Genomic DNA, 22,371 nt, shown 5'->3' on the forward strand with positions numbered 1-22,371 from the left:
GACAACAGTTTAGGCTTAAACCAATTACCAAAAACACCATAGTACTAAGAACCATAAAAATCTAAGAAATATAGCAAGGCGAGGAGTTTCTACAGTAAAGAAATTTAATTCAACTACATGCCAAGTTGACATGTAAAGAATAATTAAAGAATACGTAAAGAACTATGTGACATAAGAACGAATACTCTCACTTCTCAAAAAGCCTATATTTTATTGTAGCAGTAGAACTTATAGAACAAATCAAAGCTTAGCATGTAAAAAAAAGAAAATGTGAAAATTAAGATATATGGTATAGAAAACAAACGCTCAAAAGAGATGTAATATAATGAATGTATATTGAATAAGTTTCTGTCACTGAGAAGGAGATTAACAGCAGGTGCAAGTGGAAGTAAGTTTATAGGAAAGTAGGGAGAGAGAAATGTTAGGAAGGTTTCTAAAAAAGGCTTCTATATTCTGGGAAACTGAGGCATAAAATACATAGGGGAATTGAAGAGATCTGAGAAACAGGAGGGAGAGAAATACTTAAGACGGATGAGCAGTGCTCATTATCACACAGATTTATGTGGCATCAATTCACCTGGTTACCTAATTTACTTCTGACAGTGCTTCACAGCCTGTGTAAAGGAATGGAATCAATGGCTAGAATAACCTAAGAACTGAAATCTCTTGGAATAAATGGGGTAGTAAAGCAAGAGAGAGAGAAAAAAAACAGGAATGTTAGCAAGAAAGGGAAAAGATGTGGCCAATTAAGCAATCTAGTATGGATAAGCTCAGAATTAAAGTCAGAAGGAGGCTGAGACTGCAAGATAAGGGGAAGGTCAAGAGGGGAGGTCTCAATATCACCAAAGAAAAATACACTGGAAAATAGGGAGCATGGAAGTTGGAAAGATAACAGGTTATGTTCAGACAGCTGGATATTGTAACTTAAGATTTTATTGGTGTAGGCTGGGCACAGTATCTCACGCCTGTAATCCCAGCACTTTGGGAGGCTGAGGCGAACAGATCACTTGAGGGCAGGAGCTCAAGACCAGCCTCACCAACATGGTGAAAAACCCCGTTTCTACTTAAAAAAAAAAAAAAAAAAATTAGCTAGGTTTAGTGGTATGTGCCTGTAATCCCAGCTACTCCAGAGGCTGAGGCAGAAGAATCACTTAAACCTGGGAAGCAGAGGTTGCAGTGAGCTGGGATCACGCCACTGCACTCCAGCCTGGGTGACAAAGCAAGACTCTGTCCTCCGTCTCAAAAAAAAAAAGAGGAAAGATTTTATTGGTGTAAATGTGTTAGTAATCATCACAATCAGATGAGTCAGGTGACTGAACTAAGTAAGAGAGGGTAAAGATCAATGGAGTTAGGGAGGTCAAAACTTGTGGGGCTAGAATACTGATGGAATGAAAAGCAAGAATATAAGCTAGACTAGGTAAGGGACTGACTGTTAATCAACATCTCACATTTAGAAATAGGAGTTAAAAATGGAACAGTGGCAGACTGAGCCTCAAAGAAGGGAGGGTCTTGCATGAGCTAATGGCTAATGTTAGAGTAGTATTACGTGTAATTAAAAAGCTTACAGTGTATTACTGAAATAGCTTTAATCTTAAAGACGTAACTAAACTAAAACTATCTCCTCATCCTTGGTAATTAATTTTATAATTCTCAAAAAAAATTTATGTGAAATAAATATCATAAAAATGAATTGCCTAATACAAATTCCAAACAGAAATTATTTTACTTAAGCATTTCTTTATCATTCAAATCATTCAAATTATTCCAAGGGACATTTGATCTTAAAATTCAAATGGCCAACTACAAAGCAGATGATGATGTATTAAAATTATTTTTGAGGGGGTACACCCAAGATGGCCAAATAGGAACAGCTCCAGCCTCCAGCTCCCAGCGTGAGCAACACAGAAGATGGGTGATTTCTGCATTTTCTACTGAGGTACCGGGTTCATCTCACTGGGGCATGTCAGACAGTTGGCGCTGGTCCACGGGTGCAACCCGACCAGCAAGAGCTGAAGCAGGGCGAGGCATTGCCTCACCTGGGAAGTGCAAGGGGGAAGGGAATTCCTTTTCCTAGCCAAAGGAAATTGAGACACACAACACCTGGAAAATCAGGTAACTCCCACCCTAATACTGCGCTTTACCAAGGGTCTTAGCAAACGGCATACCAGGAAATTTTTTTTTTTTTTTTTTTTTTGAGACGGAGTGTCGTTCTGTCGCCCAGGCTGGAGTGCAGTGGCCGGATCTCAGCTCACTGCAAGCTCCGCCTCCGGGGTTCACGCCATTCTCCTGCCTCAGCCTCCCAAGTAGCTGGGACTACAGGTGCCTGCCACCTCGCCCGGCTAGTTTTTTGTATTTTTTTTAGTAGAGACGGGGTTTCACCGTGTTAGCCAGGATGGTCTCGATCTTCTGACCTCGTGATCCGCCCGTCTCGGCCTCCCAAAGTGCTGGGATTACAGGCTTGAGCCACCGCGCCCGGCCCATACCAGGAAATTATATCCCACACCTGGCCCAGAGGGTCCCACACCCACGGAGCCTCCCTCATTGCTAGCACAGCAGTCTGAGATCTAACTGCAAGGTGGCAGCGAGGCTGAGGGAGGGGCGCCCGCCATTGCTGAGGCTTAAGTAGGTAAACAAAGCCGCCAGGAAGCTCGAATTGGGTGGAGCCCACCACAGCTCAAGGAGGCCAGCCTGCCTCTGTAGACTCTTCCTCTGGGGACAGAGCATAGCTAAACAAAAAGCAGCAGAAACCTCGGCAGAGGTAAATGCCCCTGTCTGACAGCTTTGAAGAGAGCAGTGGATCTCCCAGCATGGAGGTTGGGATCTGAGAACGGACAGACTGCCTGCTCAAGCAGGTCCCTGACCCCTGAGTAGCCTAACTGGGAGACATCCCCCACTAGGTGCAGACCAACACCTCACACCTCACACGGTGGGGTACACCCCTGAGACGAAGCTTCCAGAGCAAGAATCAGACAGCAACACCTGCTGTTCAGCAATATTCTATCTTCTGCAGCCTCCGCTGCTGATACCCAGGCAAACAGGGTCTGGAGTGGACCTCAAGCAAACTCTAACAGACCTACAGCTGAGGGTCCTGACTGTTAGAAGGAAAACTAACAGAAAGGACACCCACACCAAAACCCCATCGGTATGTCACCATCATCAAAGACCAAAGGCAGATAAAACCACAAAGATGGGGAAAAAGCAGTGCAGAAAAGCTGGAAATTCAAAAAACCAGAGCGCATCTCCCCCTCCAAAGAAATGCAGCTCATCGCCAGCAACGGAACAAAGCTGGATAGAGAATGACTTTGACAAGTTGAGAGAAGAAGGTTTCAGTTGATCAAACTTCTCAGAGCTAAAGGAGGAACTACGTAACCTGTGCAAATAAACAAAAAACCTTGAAAAAAGAATGGATGAATGAATAACTAGAATAATCAATGCAGAGAAGACCTTAAAAGAACGGACATAGATGAAAACCATAACACGAGAACTACGTGACAAATGCACAAGCTTCAGTAACCAACTCGATCAACTGCAAGAAAGAGTGTAAGTGATTGAAGATCAAATGAATGAAATGAAGCGAGAAGAGAAGTGTAGAGAAAAAAGAGTAAAAAGAAATGAACAAAGCCTCTAAGAAATATGAGATTATGTGAAAAGACCAAATCTACATCTGACTGGTGTGCCCAAAAGTGACGGGGAAAATGGAAGCAAGTTGGAAAACACTCTGCAGGATATCATCCAGGAGAACTTCCCCAACCTAGTAAGGCAGGCCAACATTCAAATTCAGGAAATACAGAGAATGCCACAAAGATACTCCTCGAGAAGAGCAACTCCAAGACACATAATTGTTAGATTCACCAAAGCTGAAATGAAGAAAAAATGTTAAGGGCAGCCAGAGAGAAAGGTCAGGTTACTCACAAAGGGAAGCCCATCAGACTAACAGCAGATCTCTCGGCAGAAACTCTCCAAGCCAGAAGAGAGTGGGGGCCAATATTCAACATTCTTAAAGAAAAGAATTTTCAATCCAGAATTTCATATCCAGCCAAACTAAGTTTCACAAGTGAAGGAGAAATAAAATCCTTTACAGACAAGCAAATGCTTAGAGATTTTGTCACCACCAGGCCTGCCCTACAAGAGATCCTGAAGGAAGCACTAAACGTGGAAAGGAACAACAGGTACCAGCCATTGCAAAAACATGTCAAAATGTAAAGTCCATCGATGCTAGGAAGAAACTCCATCAACTAGCGAGCAAAATAACCAGCTAATATCATAATGACAGGATCAAGTTCACACATAACAATATTAACCTTAAATGTAAATGGACTAAATGGTCCAATTAAAAGACACAGACTGGCAAATTGGATAAAGAGTCAAGACCCATCAGTCTGCTGTATTCAGGAGACCTATCTCACACGCAGAGACACACATAGGCTCAAAATAAAGGGAGGGAGGAAGATCTACCGAGCAAATGGAAAACAAAAAAAAGCAGGGGATGCAATCCTAGTCTCTGATAAAACAGACTTTAAACCATCAAAGATCAAAAGAGACAAAGAAGGCCATTACATAATGGTAAAGGGATCAATTCATCAGGAAGACCTAACTATCCTAAATATATATGCGCCCAATACAGGAGCACCCAGATTCGTAAAGCAAATCCTTAGAGACTTACAAAGAGACTTAGACTCCCATACAATAATAATGGGAGACTTCAACATCCCACTGTCAACATTAGACAGATCATCGAGACAGAAAGTTAACAAGGATATCCAGGAATTGAACTCAACTCTGCACCAAGCGGACCTAATAGACATCTACAGAACTCTCCACCCCAAATCAACAGAACATACATTCTTCTCAGCACCACATCGCACTTATTCCAAAATTGACCACATAGTTGGAAGTAAAGCACTCCTCAGCAAATGTAAAAGAACAGAAATTATAACAAACTGTCTCTCAGACCACAGTGCAATCAAACTAGAACTCAGGACTAAGAAACTCAATCAAAGCCGCTCAACTACATGGAAACTGAACAACCTGCTCCTGAATGACTACTGGGTACATAACGAAATGAAGGCAGAAATAAAGATGTTCTTTGAAACCAATGAGAGCAAAGATACAACATACCAGAATCTGTGGGACACAGGAAATTTATAGCACTAAATGCCCATAAGAGAAAGCAGGAAAGATCTAATATTGACACCCTAACATTACAATTAAAAGAACTAGAGAAGCAAGAGCAAACACATTCAAAAGCTAGCAGAAGGCAAGAAATAACTAAGATCAGAGCAGAACTGAAGGAGATAGAGACACAAAAAACCCTTCAAAAAATCAATGAATCCAGGAGCTGGTTTTTTGAAAAGATCAACAAAATTGATAGACTGCTAGCAAGACTAATAAAGAAGAAAAGAGAGAAGAATCAAATAGACGCAATAAAAAATAATAAAGGGATATCACCACTGACCCAAGAGAAAAACAAACTACCATCAGAGAATACTATAAACACCCCTACACAAATAAACTAGAAAACCTAGAAGAAATGGATAATTTCCTGGACACTTACACTCTCCCAAGACTAAACCAGGAAGAAGTTGAATCCCTGAATAGACCAATAGCAGGCTCTGAAATTGAGGCAATAATTAATAGCCTACCAACCAAAAAAACTCCAGGACCAAACGGATTCACAGCTGAATTCTACCAGAGGTACAAGGAGGAGTTGGTACCATTCCTTCTGAAACTATTCCAATCAATAGAAAAAGAGGGAATCCTCCCTAACTCATTTTACGAGTCCAACATCATCCTGATACCAAAGCCTGACGGAGATACAACAAAAAAAGAGAATTTTAGACCAATATCCTTGATAAACATCGATGCAAAAATCCTCAATAAAATACTGGCAAACCGAATCCAGCAGCACATCAAAAAGCTTATCCACCATGATCAAGTGGGCTTCATCCCTGGGATGCAAGGCTGGTTCAACATATGCAAATCAATAAATGTAATCCAGCATATAAACAGAACCAAAGACAAAAATCACGATTATCTCAATAGATGCAGAAAAGGCCTTCAAAAAATTCAACAGCCCTTCATGCTAAAAACTCTCAATAAATTCGGTATTGATGGAATGTATCAAAATCATAAGAGCTATTTATGACAAACCCACAGCCAATATCATACTGAATGGGCAAAAACTGGAAGCATTCCCTTGGAAAACTGGCACAAGACAGGGATGCCCTCTCTCACCACTCCTATTCAACATAGTGTTGGAAGTTCTGGCTAGGGCAATCAGGCAAGAGAAAGAAATCAACGGTATTCAGTTAGGAAAAGAAGAAGTCAAATTATCCCTGTTTGCAGATGACATGACTGTATATTTAGAAAACCCCATTGTCTCAGCTCAAAATCTCCTTAAGCTGATAAGCAACTTCAGCAAAGTCTGAGGATACAAAATCAATGTGCAAAAATCACAAGCATTCTTATACACCAGTAACAGACAGAGAGCCAAATCATGAATGAACTCCCATTCACAATAGCTTCAAAGAGAATGAAATACCTAGGAATCCAATTTACAAGGGATGTAAAGGACCTCTTCAAGGAGAACTACAAACCACTGCTCAGTGAAATAAAGGAGGACACAAACAAATGGAAAAACATACCATGCTCATGGATAGGAAGAATCAATATTGTGAAAATGGCCATACTGCCCAAGGTAATCTATAGATTCAATGCCATCCCCATTAAGCTACCAATGACTTTCTTCACAGAATTGGAAAAAACTGCTTTAAAGTTCATATGGAACCAAAAAAGACCCCACATTGCCAAGACAATCCTAAGCTAAAAGAACAAAGCTGGAGGCATCATGCTACCTGGCTATACTGGCAAACTATACTACAAGGCTACAGTAACCAAAACAGCATGGTACTGGTACCAAAACAGAGATATAGACCAATGGAACAGAACAGAGCCCTCAGAAATAATACCACACGTCTACAGCCATCTGATCTTTGACTAACCTGACAAAAACAAGAAATGGGGAAAGGATTCCCTATTTAATAAATGGTGCTGGGAAAATTGGCTAGCCATAAGTAGAAAGCTGAAACTGGATCCTTTCCTTACTCCTTATATGAAAATTAATTCAAGATGGATTAGAGACTTAAATGTTAGATCTAAAACCATAAAAACCCTAGAAGAAAACCTAGGTAATACCATTCAAGACATAGGCATGGGCAAGGACCTCATGTCTAAAACACCAAAAGCAATGGCAACAAAAGCCAGAGTTGAAAAATGGGATCTAATTAAACTAAAGAGCTTCTGCACAGCAAAAGAAACTACCATCAGAGTGAACAGACAACCTACAGAATGGGAGAAAATTTTTGCAATCTACTCATCTGACAAAGGGCTAATATCCAGAACCTATAAAGAACTCAATCAAATTTACAAGAAAAAAACAAACAACCCCATCAAAAAGTGGGCAAAGGATATGAACAGACACTTCTCAAAAGAAGACATTCATACAGCCAACAGACACATGAAAAAATGCTCATCATCACTCGCCATCAGAGAAATGCAAATCAAAACCACAATGAGATACTCTCTCAAACCAGTTAGAATGGCAATCATTAAAAAATCAGGAAACAACAGGTGCTGGAGAGGATGTGGAGAAACAGGAACACTTTTACACTGTTGGTGGGACTGTAAACTAGTTCAATCATTGTGGAAGACAGTGTGGCGATTCCTCAAGGATCTAGAACTAGAAATACCATTTGACCCAGCCATCCCATTACCGGGTATATACCCACAGGATTATAAATCATGCTGCTATAAAGACACATGCACACGTATGTTTATTGCGGCACTATTCACAACAGCAAAGACTTGGAATCAACCCAAATGTCCATCAATGACAGACTGGATTAAGAAAATGTGGCACATATACACCATGGAAAACTATGCAGCCATAAAAAAGGATGAGTTTGTGTGCTTTGTAGGGACATGGATGCAGCTGGAAACCATCATTCTCAGCAAACTATCGCAAGAACAGAAAACCAAATACCACATGTTCTCACTCACAGGTGGGAATTGAATAATGAGATCACTTGGATACAGGAAGGGGATCATCACACACCAGGTCCTATTGTGCGGCGGGGGGAGGGATAGCATTAGGAGATAACCTAATGTAAATGACGAGTTGATGGGTGCAGCACACCAACATGGCACATGTATACATATGTAACAAACCTGCACATTGTGCACATGTACCCTAGAACTTAAAGTACAATAAAAAAAATACATTTATGAATTTTTTTGAATCAGATATGTATAAAACACTCTGATATGAACTTAAGGACATTGAAAACATTTTAATTTTTAATATATATCAAGTATAAATTGAAACCAACAAAACTGTTTTGTATTAAGACTCTTTTAGAAATGAAACTTCGTCCTAGGACTGAGATAGTCATTTTCTCATTCATAAAGAAATAATAATTGTTTGCTGAGGTATGAATAAGAAAAACACATAAAGAAAAGTACCTTAAAGAGGGTATTTTACAATTCTATGCAAAGGGAAATATATTTATCACAATAAATACCAAGTCAAATAGAATAAAATATAAGAAAATAAAAATAATTTGGCCAGATGCAGTGGCTCATGTCTGTAATCCCAGCACTTTGGGAGGCTGAGGCGGGTGGATCACCTGAGGTCAGGAGTTCGAGAAAAGCCTGGACAATATGGTGAAACCCTGTCTCTACTAAAATACAAAAAATTATCCGGGCGTGGTGGCACATGCCTGTAATCCCAGATACTCGGGAGGCTGAGGCAGGAGAATCACTTGAACCCAGAAGGCAGAGGTGGCAGTGAGCCGAGATCATGCCATTGTACTCCAGCCTGGGAAACAAGAGCGAAACTCCTTCTCAAACAAACAACAAACAAACAAAAATAATTTATGAATGTCCGTCCATCAACATCTGTTCTTGAAATCAGATACTAATTCTAGGGATTAAAAAAACTCAAGACATGACATTAACTAAACATAAAATCCTAATGATTACTTACTGTATAAGAAAAGCTCTTTCAAAGTACTGAATGGCTTTTTCCCAAAACTGGGTGTCAATGTAATAGGCTCCAAGCCACTCAATGACTTCAATATTACAAGGAAAATACCTATATGACTGGAAAAATATATGGAATGTAACAATACAACTTCAATGGCAACATATAATTTACTTCTTGAATACTTTACCTATTGAATAAATTTATCCAATATGACATTTCTTAATAAAGGAGTATGAGTTGTCCTAAGTACTTTGTAAATTCTGAAACTACATAATATTTAGAAAACCTAAGCTTTGCTTGACACATTTTTCAATTATCTGTAAATACTTTTGCTATAACAATATATAAGCTGAGTTCAATTAAATATTTAAAAGAATAAAAAAGAGATGCAAATCGTGCTTCAAGAGAAAAATGAATTTATACTTCTTTTTATTATTAATATTATTATTATTAAAGACAGTCTTGCTCTGTCGCCCAGCCTGGAGTGTACTAAATGCGATCTTGGCTCACTACAATCTCTGCCCTCTGGGTTCAGGCAATTCTTGTGCCTTAGTCTCCTGAGTAGCTAAGATTACAGGCATGCCACAACCACACTTGGATAATTTCTTATTTTTAGTAGAGAGGGGGTTTCCTCATGTTGGCCAGGCTGGTCACATACTCCTGGCCTCAAGTGATCTGCCTTCCTTGGCCTCCCAAAGTGCTGGGATTAAAGGTAAGGGCCACCACACCTATCCTTTTACAATTATTATTTTAGAGACGGGGTCTTGTTATGTTGCCTAGGCTGGTCTTGATCTCTTGGTCTTAAGCAATCCTCTCACTCTGGCCTCCCAAAGTGTTGAGATTATAGATGTGAGCTACCTCACCGAGACCTATTTCATTTTTTTTCATTAAAACAAGTAAAAAATTAACCTCATGCCTGGCGTGGTGGTAATCTCATCACTTTGGGAGGCTGAGGTGAGCAGATCAGCTGAGGTCAAGAGTTCGAGACCAGCCTGGCCAACATGGTGAAATGTCCCTCTACTAAAGATACAAAAATTAGCTGGGCGTGGTGGCAGGTGCCTGTAATTCCAGCTACTCGGGAGGCTGAGGCAAGAGAACTGCTTAAACCTAGGAGGAGGAGGCTGCAGTGAGCCGAGACTACACCACTGTGCAGCAGCCTGGGCGACAGAGCAAGACTAGCTCAAAACAAAACAAAACAAAACAAAAACTTCATTTTCCAAGAATGCTTTATTTTAAATAAATCATTTTAAAACTGGGAAGATCTTCTAAAATTTCAAAGTCTTGCTGCCTTTATAACAATTCATAAAATGCTAAAACACAGAAGGAAATTAAGATAACACACCTACCTCATAGTAATATTGAAATGCTTGAGATTTATCTCCTTCATGATCATATAATTCTCCCAGTTTAGATAAAACTTGAGGATCGGTTGGAACAACACTGACCACCTGCATTAGCCATTCAATAGCTTGACTGGGATTTTCCATTAATTCATATCTTAGGCAATGTCAGTTAAGGAAAACACGTTTTCTAAATTCATTAATCAATAAACAAACTTAAAAAACATTACAGTAACAATATTTCTTAGCCTACAGTAATGTGCTATTGTGTACTGTTTCCTCTGGATTTCTCAGGGGTGGAGATGGAATGCAGCAGTACTGTGGAGGTAACATTCTCGCTCCCTACGTATGGCCTGCTTTCCCTTTTCCTTCATTACTATCCACTAAGATCAACTCCCAAATTTCTGGTAGAATTATTCAAAGTATTGTCCAAAAATTGTCCTTAATAAAAATGTCCTGAATGTTGCATCCAGTTATTCTCTCTCTCTTAACATGTTCAGCATATTAAGGGAATTACTTTCATGTGTTTTTCCTGTGAGTTTTCCCTAATTAGATTATAAACCCAAGGATAGTGGGGTTTTTTTTTTTTTTGTAACTTTCTTTAGTACCTACTAAGTCTTCTGTGTATATACAAATAATTTATTCATACCAATACTTTTTGACTAATTACTATTTATTTTATACATATTAGGTATTTCAGTGAAATGAAGATATTCCAATCCAAAGTTTATTGAAAAAGAAGCACTGTTTTCAATGGTGACAAGGGTGACACCAGAAAAATCTACTGTTTTTAATGATGACAAGTGTGATACCACAAGAAAAAAAAAATGGAAATGTACTCAAACGGTCTCAAATATATCAATTGCTTGACTTGATCCTAGCTGATCATGAATTGGGTAGTAAAAGATAATGACACTGGCAGTTTCAGAGAAATTAAATGAACAAAAAGACTAACAGGAGTAACTATGATGCTATCTGATCTAAAACTATTTTTTTTTTTTTTTTTTTTTTTTTTTAGACAGTCTAGCTCTGCACCCAGGCTAGAGTGCCATGGCACTATCTTGGCTCACTGCAACCTCTGCCTCCCAGGTTCAAGTGATTCCCCTGCCTCAGTCTTGGGAGTAACTGGGATTACACGTGCCTGCCACAACACCTGGCTAATTTTTGTATTTATAGTAGAGATGGGGTTTCACCATGATGGCCAGGCTGGTCTCGAACTCCTGACCTCAAATGATTCGCCTGCCTCAGCCTCCCAAAGCGCTGGGATTACAGGTATGAGCCACTGTGCCTGGCTTAAAACTAAAATGTTTAAATAAAATTCTTTATCAAAAGTACAGCAGATGGTACTTAAAATCATTAATGGGACACCTTACGACATATAAAATTTTCTAAACATATCTGTATAAAATTTAAATCAAGATAACAGTAACCTGAAAACCTACCTAAGATGTTTAACGCTTCCCAACATTGTGGCCAAAGCTTACTAAAATAAGGAGAGAAATTAAAGCGCTTTTCAAATAGCATGAAAAGCATTAAAAACATTAACACATTTCTGCTTTTTTAACCAAGAGCAGGGCTTATTAAAAAAGCTACGTGTTGTGGAAGAAACTGATATGAGGGCAACATTTTGTAGTTCTACATTCCCCTGAGTTTGAAACATAATACTGATACACATAGGATACATTCAATAAATGACTATTAAATGAACAGAATGAATGAGTTCATATGAAAAATCACATAATTTTAAAGGGTAACAGTCTTTGGACACCTCATTATAGCTACAGATCAGTTAAAAAAATAAGAAAAATTATCCAAACTCAATCAATAGTACGAATCAGTAATAAACAGTATTTAGTTAAGTTAGTGCTTCAATGATACCCCACAAGCTTCAGAATTAATACAATGTTCTAAAGCACCAAACTGACTTTCAATGAATGGTTTATATGTACCCAAAATGTCATAATTACTTCAGTTATTTTCAAAATTTAATAAATAATAGTTTTAACCATTAATTCCTCTTTCAATGCAAATAACATTTTAAAATAGCATTACTCAAATGATTTTTTTATCACATGATAATCTGCTAGTTAGATTATCCTCATCACTTACCTCAAATATTATCCTCAATTACTTCATTAAACTTATTTAATAATTGATCTTCAATCACCAATTGAGAGAATTAATAACTGTCCCTAAATTTTTCAAATAAGATACATATTTGCTATCTGGTAAAGAACTTCGGCACTGTTTTGTAGGATTGCATGAAGTTTCAGGAAACAGTCCAAAGCCTCATCCAGCCGATTTAGTTTCTCATAGGTAAGGCCTTAAAAAAAAGAAAAAGAAAAAAAAGAAAACCTATAAGCATCATTATTGGTATTAATTTATTTAACGTTAACAGAATAAATCTCAAAATATATGTAAATATTTATCCAGAAGAGAAAATGAAGATGAACTGAGGTTTTTGTTTTTTGATACAGGGTCTCACTCCTGCTGCCCATGCTGGAGTGTAGTGGCGCAAACATGGCTCACAGCAGCCTCGACCTCCCAGGCTCAGGTGATTCTCCTACCTCAGCCTCTCAAGTAGCTGGGATTATATGCGTGTGCTACTACGCCCAGTTAATTTTTTGTATTTTTAGTAGAGACGGGATTTTGCCATGTTGCTCAGGTTGGTCTGGAACTCCTAGCCTCAAGAGATACACCTGCCTCAGCCTCCCAAAGTGCTGGGATTACAGGTATGAGCCACCACACCCAGCCAACTGAGAATGTTTTTAAAGAATAATGTTAGGGTGGGGATTCTCCACTGGCAGACACCAAAAGATGCTACAAAGCTTCAGTGATTTTAAAAGTGTAGCGGGTGGCAGGAATAGACAGACCAATAGAACAGAACAAATAGTTCAGAAATGCACTCAATTATAGAGTTTAAAGACATTTAAAATCAGTGGGGAGGAAAATGCTAGTAATAAGTGGTGCCAGAACAACCGACTATACATTATTATTATTTTTTTGTGGGGCGGGGGCAGAGTCTTGCTCTTTCGCCCAGACTGGAGTGCAGTGGCGTGATCTTGGCTCACTGCAAAATCCGCCTCCCGGGTTCACGCCATTCTCCTGCCTCAGTCTCCCGAGTAGCTGGGACTACAGGTGCCTGCAACCACGCCTGGCTAATTTTTTCTATTTTTAGTAGAGATTGGGGTTTCACTGTGTTAGTCAGGATGGTCTCCATCTCCTGACCTTGTGATCCGCCCGCCTCAGCCTCCCAAAGTGCTGGGATTTACATGCATGAGCCACTGCGCCTGGCCATTAATTTTTTTAAAAGTAGATTCTCATTTCATAAAAAATGAACTCAAAATTTTGAAACTCAACAGAAAAAACAAAGCTATAAGAAGAGTATGAAAAGAAAATATAGAAAAATGATTTATAATCTTAAGGTAAGAAGGGCTTCATAAAGCAATAAACAAATGAATAAAGCAATAAACACAATTTTTTTAAAAGACAAATTTGGCCAGGCGTGGTGGCTCACGCCTGTAATCCCATCACTTTGGGAGGCCGAGGCAGGTGAATCACTTGAGGTCAGGAGTTCGAGACCAGCCTGGCCAACACAGTGAAACCCTGTCTCTACTAAAAATGCAAAAAATTAGACTGACATAGTGGAGTGTGCCTGTGGTTCCAGCTACTTGGACGGCTACAGCGGGAGAATCACTTGAATCTGGAAGGTAGAGGTTGCAGTGAGCTGAGATCATGCCACTGCACCCCAGCCTGGACAACAGAGCGAGACTCAGTCTCAAAAAAAAGACAAATTTTACTATATCAATAATAAAACAATTCTTCCATAGAAGAAATTAGAAATAAAGTTAAAAATCTAAGCAATGGAGAAAGGAGAAATATTTAATAGTTACAAAACAAATAAATAAGGATATATCTAGGAAGCAAGCTCCTGCATGAAGACCTTTGTGCCTCTCTTCAATGCTCTCTTCCCAGATACCCAAGTGGTCATAGCCTCCCTTCCTTCAGTGACTTGAAACATACATTCTCAATCAGGCTCTCCCATGGCTAATTCCTTCTTGCCTCCCCTATACTTCAAGGTTGGCAGTATGCCTTCCCTCCTCCTTCAGGCAGGAGATTAGAGAGTCTTTTCTGGGAGGAAAGATACAAGTGACTTATGGGCAGGTCTCCAACTAAACAGACCAGACCAGACAGATGCCCTACAGCAGAGTACCAACCCATCAATCTCCTTCATAGACCTAGAGATTCCACTCAGTTTTTAGCCATAAACTCCTGACATAACATAGAAAGGAGAATAAAATAAGCAAACCAAAGAAAGCAAAAAATACCTAGGCAGGGAAACGTTATTAACAATCCAAGAGATAGGCCGGGCGCGGTGGCTCAAGCCTGTAATCCCAGCACTTTGGGAGGCCGAGACGGGCGGATCACGAGGTCAGGAGATCGAGACCATCCTGGCTAACACGGTGAAACCCCGTCTCTACTAAAAAATACAAAAAACCAGTCGGGCGAGGTGATGGGCGCCTGTAGTCCCAGCTACTTGGGAGGCTGAGGCAGAAGAATAGTATGAACCCAGGAGGCGGAGCTTGCAGTGAGCTGAGATCCGGCCACTGCACTCCAGCCTGGGCAAGAGAGCGAGACTCTGCCTCAAACAAACAAACAAACAAACAAACAAAAAAACAATCCAAGAGACAAGACCCAGTACTGTACAGACAGGCGTTTGCAAAACTGCAAATTCATGCCCGGGGTGATATTCATGCCCGGGATGATGATGCTCCACTTCAGGCAACCTCTGAAAGGCGGGGAAGAGAATGTGATGGTGGTAAGACTCCATGGCTTGTAATATTTGGCTTATTAAAAACAAAATCTGAAGTAAAGATGGCAAAACGTGAAAATGTGTTAAACTGGGGTGATAGGTACACGGGTACTTATTTCTTGTGTGTACTTTTATGTATGTTTGAAATTGTTCATAATTAAAAAGTAAGCAAATGGGATTTTTTCCCATCTATCAGCTTGGCAAAAGTTAAAAAGAATGATAATATCCAGTATTAGCAGAAATTTGGGAAATCAGGATTATACACTGTGATGGAAAAGCCTTTTTAGAGGGCAGTATAGCAAGCCTGATCCAAATTTTGCAGTGCATAGCTTCTGAATCATTAATTCCATTTAAAATAAACTATAATCTGAGAGGCTGTAGTCTTCAATTTTCTGTTAGAAGGAAGTCAACTCCTCCTCCTAATGTGTTTGAGCTCTTTAAGCAAAACAAAACAAAAACAAATACAAAGCAAAAAATAAATAATTTAAAAAGCAATTTCGCCTTGTTTCACTTACCAATATTATAAAGCGCTTCAGTACAAGAAGAATCATTTCTTAGAGCCTCTTTATAGAATTCAGCGGCCTTCTCACAATCACCATTTGCAAAAACTGTATTCCCTTTATTAGTAAGAGCTGCTGGATTATATCTATCAGAGTTCACAGCTATATCTGCATAGCTGCTGGCTTGTGCAAAATCCTTTCCCTAAGTAAAATACATATACAAATTATTTGAATTTCATGAAATACTTTTTCTGACTGTTCTGAGATTACAGACATAATAAATAGACTTTCTGAGATTACAAATATAATGAACAAAAATATTTTATATATCTTGGTCTTGATAGTCTGATTCTACATAAGAGTTTTACTCATCAAGCTCAACCACCCAAGCCTCTTGTGATTGACTTCTCCACAGTCTCATGGTTAGAATAACAACACTATTTATATGTAGGTGGTTCCATGCTCAACGCCCAAATTCCATGTCACCATTTGCTGCAGTGCTCCCCCTCCCACTTGAAGCCCTGAAATAGCTGTCACAAAAGCACTACCCCTCCTGCCCCTAGCACACTGGCTGCGTCACCTACTAGGTCTCTGCACTTGTAGCAATCCATTGTTTTTTTCCGTCTCCATGCCAAATGCTCTGACAGGGCCTTGCCATCATTCACGTGAGCTACAGGAACCTCTCTGTTCTTAAATATCATGACCATCTGTGCCAGGTCAGCTTGGTTAACCCAGGAACTACATTTCTAAGAAGTTCCTTCACTATTAGGCTCTTGTCTAGACTTGGCCAAAAGAGGAACTTCTGTGACATCTGGAATGCAGACCTGAAGCAGTGGCCTTTAGTCTCTGAAAGGCTTTTTCTTGTCATCAGATGCAGGACTGATGCAGAAGTGTCCATGGTACCAGCTTCTCCTCACTCACTCCACTCCATGGGCAGCTCTTCTTCCTGACTATGCCGTCCCTGCTCCATGACAGGGTTTGGCTGTGGCCCCAGAGGAGGCAGCTGCACAGAGGTATCTGCTTCCCACAGAACTCCCCATGAAGGCCCTCTGGGTTCTACTGTGGCAGCTGGATAAGTGCGGTCACTCAATGACTGATGGTGATTCCTCCTCAGATCTCCAGCTCCCCTACTGCATCGTCACCACCAGGCTCCTTCACAACTGTGTAACATTAAATTGCCATGCCCCTTCTCCCATGTCACTCACAGTGATCGTCCCTGGTTAAACTTTGTAAAAAGTTTAGATATAACTTACATATAATAAACCTGACCCCTTTAAAATGTAGAAAATTGTGGCATTTAGTAGGTTCACAAAGTTGTGCAACCACTGTCAATATCTACTTCCACCCTCAAAAGAAACCCTGTACCCATTAGTAGCCACTCCCTATTCTCCTCTGCCCCCAGCCCCTGGCAACCACTAATCTGTTTTCTGTCTCCATGCCTATTCTGGACACCAAATACAAATATAATCATAAAATATGCAGTCTTTTGTGTCTGACTTCTTTCACTTAGCATAATATTATTAAGGTCCATCCATGTTTTAGCAGACATCTGTGCTGCAGTCCTTGTAAAGGCTGAATAACGTCCCACTGTGTGGATAGGCCACATGTCCTTTATCCATTCATTGTTGATGGACACTTGGGTTGCTTCCAGGCTCCTTTATGGTTACTACAAATAACCCTGCCATGAACATTCATGTGCAAATTTTTGTGTGAACTCTGAAACAAAAATTGGTACCTACAAGTGGGGTGCTGCTGTTATAAAAACATGTAACGTTGTCTTTTGGACTATGCAGCAGGCAAAACTGAGAAAAGCTGTGAGGGGCTGTGTTGGGGACTGGAGAGATGGTGGAGCATGAGTGAGCCTGCAAAGGCAGAAGGAATCATCAGAGGCTGGATAAAGAGCAAGCCACACTGTCACCGTGAAGCACTGACACAAGTGGCACTTACAGAGTGGGTTAGAGGATAGGAAGTGTACCTGATAAATATGCCCATGTGGCCAAGGGGGTTTCTAGGTAGGATGCTGAAGGGCCAATGAACTTATTTTAACTGGGTATATAATTGATCAGGTATAGGAAGATAAAAATGAGCTAAGGAGAGAACTGTTCAGTTTGCAGGCAGAATTTAGAGAAAATATAGAAGAACTAGGACTTGCTAAGGTAGAAAATAAAATTATTTCATGTCTCCAGTTTCTTGTGATGGCACAAGATTCTCAGAGTAGGACCTGGTGGCAGGTTAGGGAACAATTCAAAGGTGTGGCTGTAATACCTTTCGTAAACATCTCACAAAGATTTAAGGTCATACCTAGCAGACCTTCTCTCCCAGGTAGTGAAACGGGCTTCTAAGACACTTCAAGGCTCCGTTCCACAGCAGCCTATACACCTAGTGGAAAGGGGTCTGTCCCGAAAAGAATTATGGATGCAGCTGTTGAGACATGTGGGAAATCCTAACAAGACTTAGAGAAAACCCTCCAAGTTTTTAGGCAAGTTGTACTGACTGTTGCTAGTTTGGATTAAAGGGACAGATAGAGTCCAAAATGAAAAAAGCTCTCTGTGTCCCAAATGTCTTAGGGCAGAACACAAACTGAGAAAGTTAATCAGCTGCAAACACAGCCTATTTCTTTCTTTTCTTTTTTTTTTTTTTTAACATTTTAGTCTAAGTTATGGGATACATGTGCAGAATGTGCAGGTTTGTTATATAGGTATACATGTGCCATGGTGGTTTGCTGCACCCATCAACCTGTCATCTAGGTTTTAATCCCCACATGCATTAGGTATTGGTCCTAATGCTCTCCCTTCCCTTGCCTTCCACTCCCCGACAGGCCCCAGTGTGTGATGCTCCCCTCCCTGTGTCCATGTGTTCTCATTGTTCAACTCGCTTATGAGTGAGAACATGCAGTGTTTGGTTTTCTGCTCCTGAAACATAGGCTATTTCTTATACAAAAGGAAGATACTCTCAGAAGGCAGAGCCAAGAGTCATAGAGGAAAAAGAGTTAGGGGGCCACTTCGAGGGAGCAGAGCTGGTCCCTCATCAAGGAATATTCCTTTTTCTCAGACTAGGGAGCACTGGCCACACCTGCTTTGCTAGGTTTCAGAATCATTAAGGAAAGTGACTGTGATGTGCCTCCATCCCTCCCCTTTGGGGATGAGTGTCTTACAGGGGATGAGTGTCATGTCTTTTCATTCAGAAATCTTTGGATCAAGAAGAAAGAAATTGTGCCTGAGAAAGCTCCATTTCTTGTTTTTTTGTTTGTTTGAGATGGAGTCTCGTTCTGTCGCCCAGGCTGGAATGCAGTGGCACAATCTTGGCTCACCGCGACCTCTGCCCTCCAGGTTCAAGCAATTCTCATGCTTCAGCCTCCCGAGTAGCTGGGACTACAGGCATGCACCACCATGCCTGGCTAATTTTTTATATTTTTGGTAGAGACAGGGTTTCACCGTGTTTAGTAGAGATGAGGTTTCACTATGTTGGTCAGGCTCAAACTCCTGGCCTCAAGTGATCCACCTGCCTCGGCCTCCCAAAGTGCTGGGATTACAGGCATGAGCCACCAAACCCAGCTGGAAAGCCCCATTTCTATCCAGACCTGATGTAGATCCTGGCCTTTGAACCTGATGCTGTGGTGGAATGAGACTCTGAGAGTCTTGGGAGGGCTATGAGTAACTGGGGTCTGAGTGCAGGCAGTGGTAGATTGTTACAATAATGACTTCAGTGGATCACACCTCCCAGGATTCATGTATGACTCATTCAGGTATGATTCTCTCTCATGTTTTGTTCAATAAAATAATAACAAACTCAATGTGCTAATACACACCTGTGTACTGGGGTTTGCTCTCATTGAACCCAGTCCCACCTGAGAAGGCTGGGATCCCCTGCTGGGGATGCTCTGAGGGAAGACTGAGTTGCCCTGGCCAACAGTTCAGCTAAGTGACAGGCATGAGGTAGGAATTTGGAACATCCAGTCTCAGTTATGCCTCAGAGGATGGCAGCTGCATGAGTAAGGCCAGGCAAGCCCAGTGAAAGAAGCATCCAGGTGAACCCAGCTCACTGGGTAGAATGTAAGCAAATACCTGGTGATTTCAAGCCACTACGGTTTGGGGCAGTTCATTACACAGCAAGAGAAAATAGATACAACTACATGCCAGATACCAACAATATACTTTCAACTACATATCATATATAAAACTACATAGGAGACTCATCACTTGGCCTCAAAACATTCTTGATTACAACTATTTTCTTCAGAACCAACTGTAAGAAACTGCTGATGAGATGCTCTAATAGCTCTGCTTGGTTGATTAAATCTAACAATTCTCTTTGCTTCTTTAAATTTTCTATTGGTCTCCTCCTGCACAGTCGTCAAACTTGGTAAAGAGACAAATTGGGTCAAAAATTCATTAGTGATTTTCTAAATTCAAAATTTAATAGCCATGATAGACACCATGCTTCACCCCGTGGACTTGCCCGTCAGAGCTGCTGGAAGTGCTACTGGCCACCAGCCTCAGCAGGCAGCCCTCTCTGGAAACTGGGTGGAAGACAGAGGCACCTTGTCCCCCTTCCTAGAGATGACCCTTTTTTGGGAGGCAGGCCACATCCAATGGCTGGCTGGTGTGGGGGTACAAAGACCCACCCTCTCTCTTTTCCTGCCTCCTTGTGAAGAAGGTGCTTGCTTCTCCTTCACCTTCTGCTATGATTGTAAGTTTCCTGAGGTTTCCCTAGCCATACAAAAATGTGAGTCAATTAAACCTCTTTCTTTTATAAATTACCCAGTCTCGGGTATTTCTTTATAGCAGTATGAGAACAGACTAACACACCTCCTGTCTACTTGTTTCCATCATTACAAAAAATGTTTAAATATATTTAAAAAGAAACTCAACATCTTTTCCCCCAATCAGCACCCCCGTCTAGACATGTAACTAACTGGTACCACTGTCCTACCAGCAGATTGAAGCACTGGAGTCATTCTTCAACCAGGGGTTTGGATCTCTTTCTTCATCTTTACATATATGAGGGATATGATACCTTTCCACTAGCAACAGCAGTTCAGCACAGCGGTGCTTCTCAATGGTGCACAGACCAGAAGCTCTAAGAGGGACTGGAAACATGGTTTAATAAAATACCATGACTTTTTTTCTCATTTGTTAGTAAAGAAATGTTTAATAAGCACCTGTCGGCCAGGCGCGGTGGCTCACGCCTGTAATCCCAGCACTTTGGGAGGCCGAGACGGGCGTATCATGAGGTCAGGAGATCGAGACCATCCTGGCTAACATGGTGAAACCCCGTCTCTACTAAAAATACAAAAAAAAAAAAAATTAGCTGGGCGTGGTGCTGGGCGCCTGTAGTCCCAGCTACTGGGGAGGCTGAGGCAGGAGAATGGCCTGAACCCGGGAGGCGGAACTTGCAGTGAGCCGAGATGGCGCCACTGCACTCCAGCCTGGGCGACAGGGCAAGACTCAGTCTCAAAAAAAAAAAAAAAAAAAAAAAAAAAAAAAAAAAAAGCACCTGTCATCAGCAAGGCACTGTGCACAATACAAAGGTGAAGCTGATGGGCTAATGGAGAAGAATCACATATAAACCATTAAAATACAATGCTGTATGTGCAAACAAAATATTCTAGGAGCACAAAGGAAGGTAAGAATATCTGCCAAGGAGCGTCAGGAAGGCTTCATATTTCAGTTGGGTCATGAAAGTAAATTTAAACAAGGGGTTGGATCAAATGGAATATTCTTACAATAAGGGCAGTTCTTGGAAATCTGTTAAGCCCATTCCTATGCCATTATTCTGAGCAAAACTTAAGCAAAACCCAAGATGCTGGAAATTCAAGAGCTAGTGGCTAAGGCAGAGTTAAGGAGTTGTGGTAGCCTTCTAATAGTTTACCGCCCAGGTATGTGGTGAGGTCTGGGTTGCTGTCATGCCTTCATCTGGGCCCTTCCTGGCCCTGCCACCTCAGCATCAACAGTTATTCCTAAGGAAAGCTCTTATAGGCTTCTTCTACACGCAGGACAAAATTAAATCTCAGATCATTTCCTCTAAGAATCATAGAATGACAGAATTGAAAAGGATACTGAAAAATTACACAGTTTAGTTGTTTCTAACCTCCAGCCCTTAAAATCGTAGAGGTTCTCAAAGTGACAAATGAAAATCTACAATTTTTTTTTTTTTTTTTGAGACAAAGTATCTGTCACCAAACAGGAGTACAATGGCACAATCATGGCTCACAACAGCCTTGACCTCCCCAGCTCAGGTGGATCCTCCTACTTCAGCCTTCCGAGTAGCTGGGACTACAGGCACGCACCACCATGCCCAGCTGATTTTTTGAACTTTTTGTAGAGACAGGCATTGTGTTGCCCAGGCTGGTCTCAAACTCCTAGGCTCAAGTGATCCACATGCCTCAGCCTCCCAAAGTGCTGGAATTGTAGGCTTGAGGCACCACACCTACCTATAATCAATTTTCAATATTCAGAAAAAGCCTATGACAAATTCTGTATTTTCTGGTGAAAAGAAATGACTCTTATACACACTTCCCTCCCAGCACTTTCTTGCCTCTGTACTTTTGTTTAGTCCCCGTCTCCCTACAAATGCCCCTTTCTATATTCTGACCTGCAAGATCCAACTCTCTATGAAATCTTTCCTGAAAGCCCTAAATTAGAATGTTCTTTGCCTCCTCTGAATTTCTGAAGC

General features: G+C 40.8%; 1 protein-coding gene across 9 annotated transcripts in view; it reads right to left on the reverse strand.

The window, feature by feature from the left end:
• The window catches only part of IFT88 (intraflagellar transport 88), a 116,084-nt gene that overhangs the window by 44,852 nt on the left and 48,861 nt on the right, over positions 1 to 22,371 (reverse strand). For all 9 annotated transcript variants that reach the window (XR_012091696.1, XR_005236572.2, XM_008021649.3 and 6 more), the window contains 4 exons: positions 15,712 to 15,898; positions 12,598 to 12,706; positions 10,390 to 10,540; positions 9,044 to 9,159 (listed from right to left, as the gene is read on the reverse strand). Coding sequence is in view for 7 of the 9 variants with exons in the window: in XM_008021649.3 (XP_008019840.1) it covers positions 9,044 to 9,159; positions 10,390 to 10,540; positions 12,598 to 12,706; positions 15,712 to 15,898 (563 nt within the window). In the remaining 2 variants the exon portion in view is untranslated. The remainder of the gene's footprint in view (positions 1 to 9,043; positions 9,160 to 10,389; positions 10,541 to 12,597; positions 12,707 to 15,711; positions 15,899 to 22,371) is intronic.

This window comes from Chlorocebus sabaeus, chromosome 3, assembly GCF_047675955.1.
Source record: "Chlorocebus sabaeus isolate Y175 chromosome 3, mChlSab1.0.hap1, whole genome shotgun sequence".
Classification (NCBI taxonomy): Eukaryota; Metazoa; Chordata; class Mammalia; order Primates; family Cercopithecidae; genus Chlorocebus; species Chlorocebus sabaeus.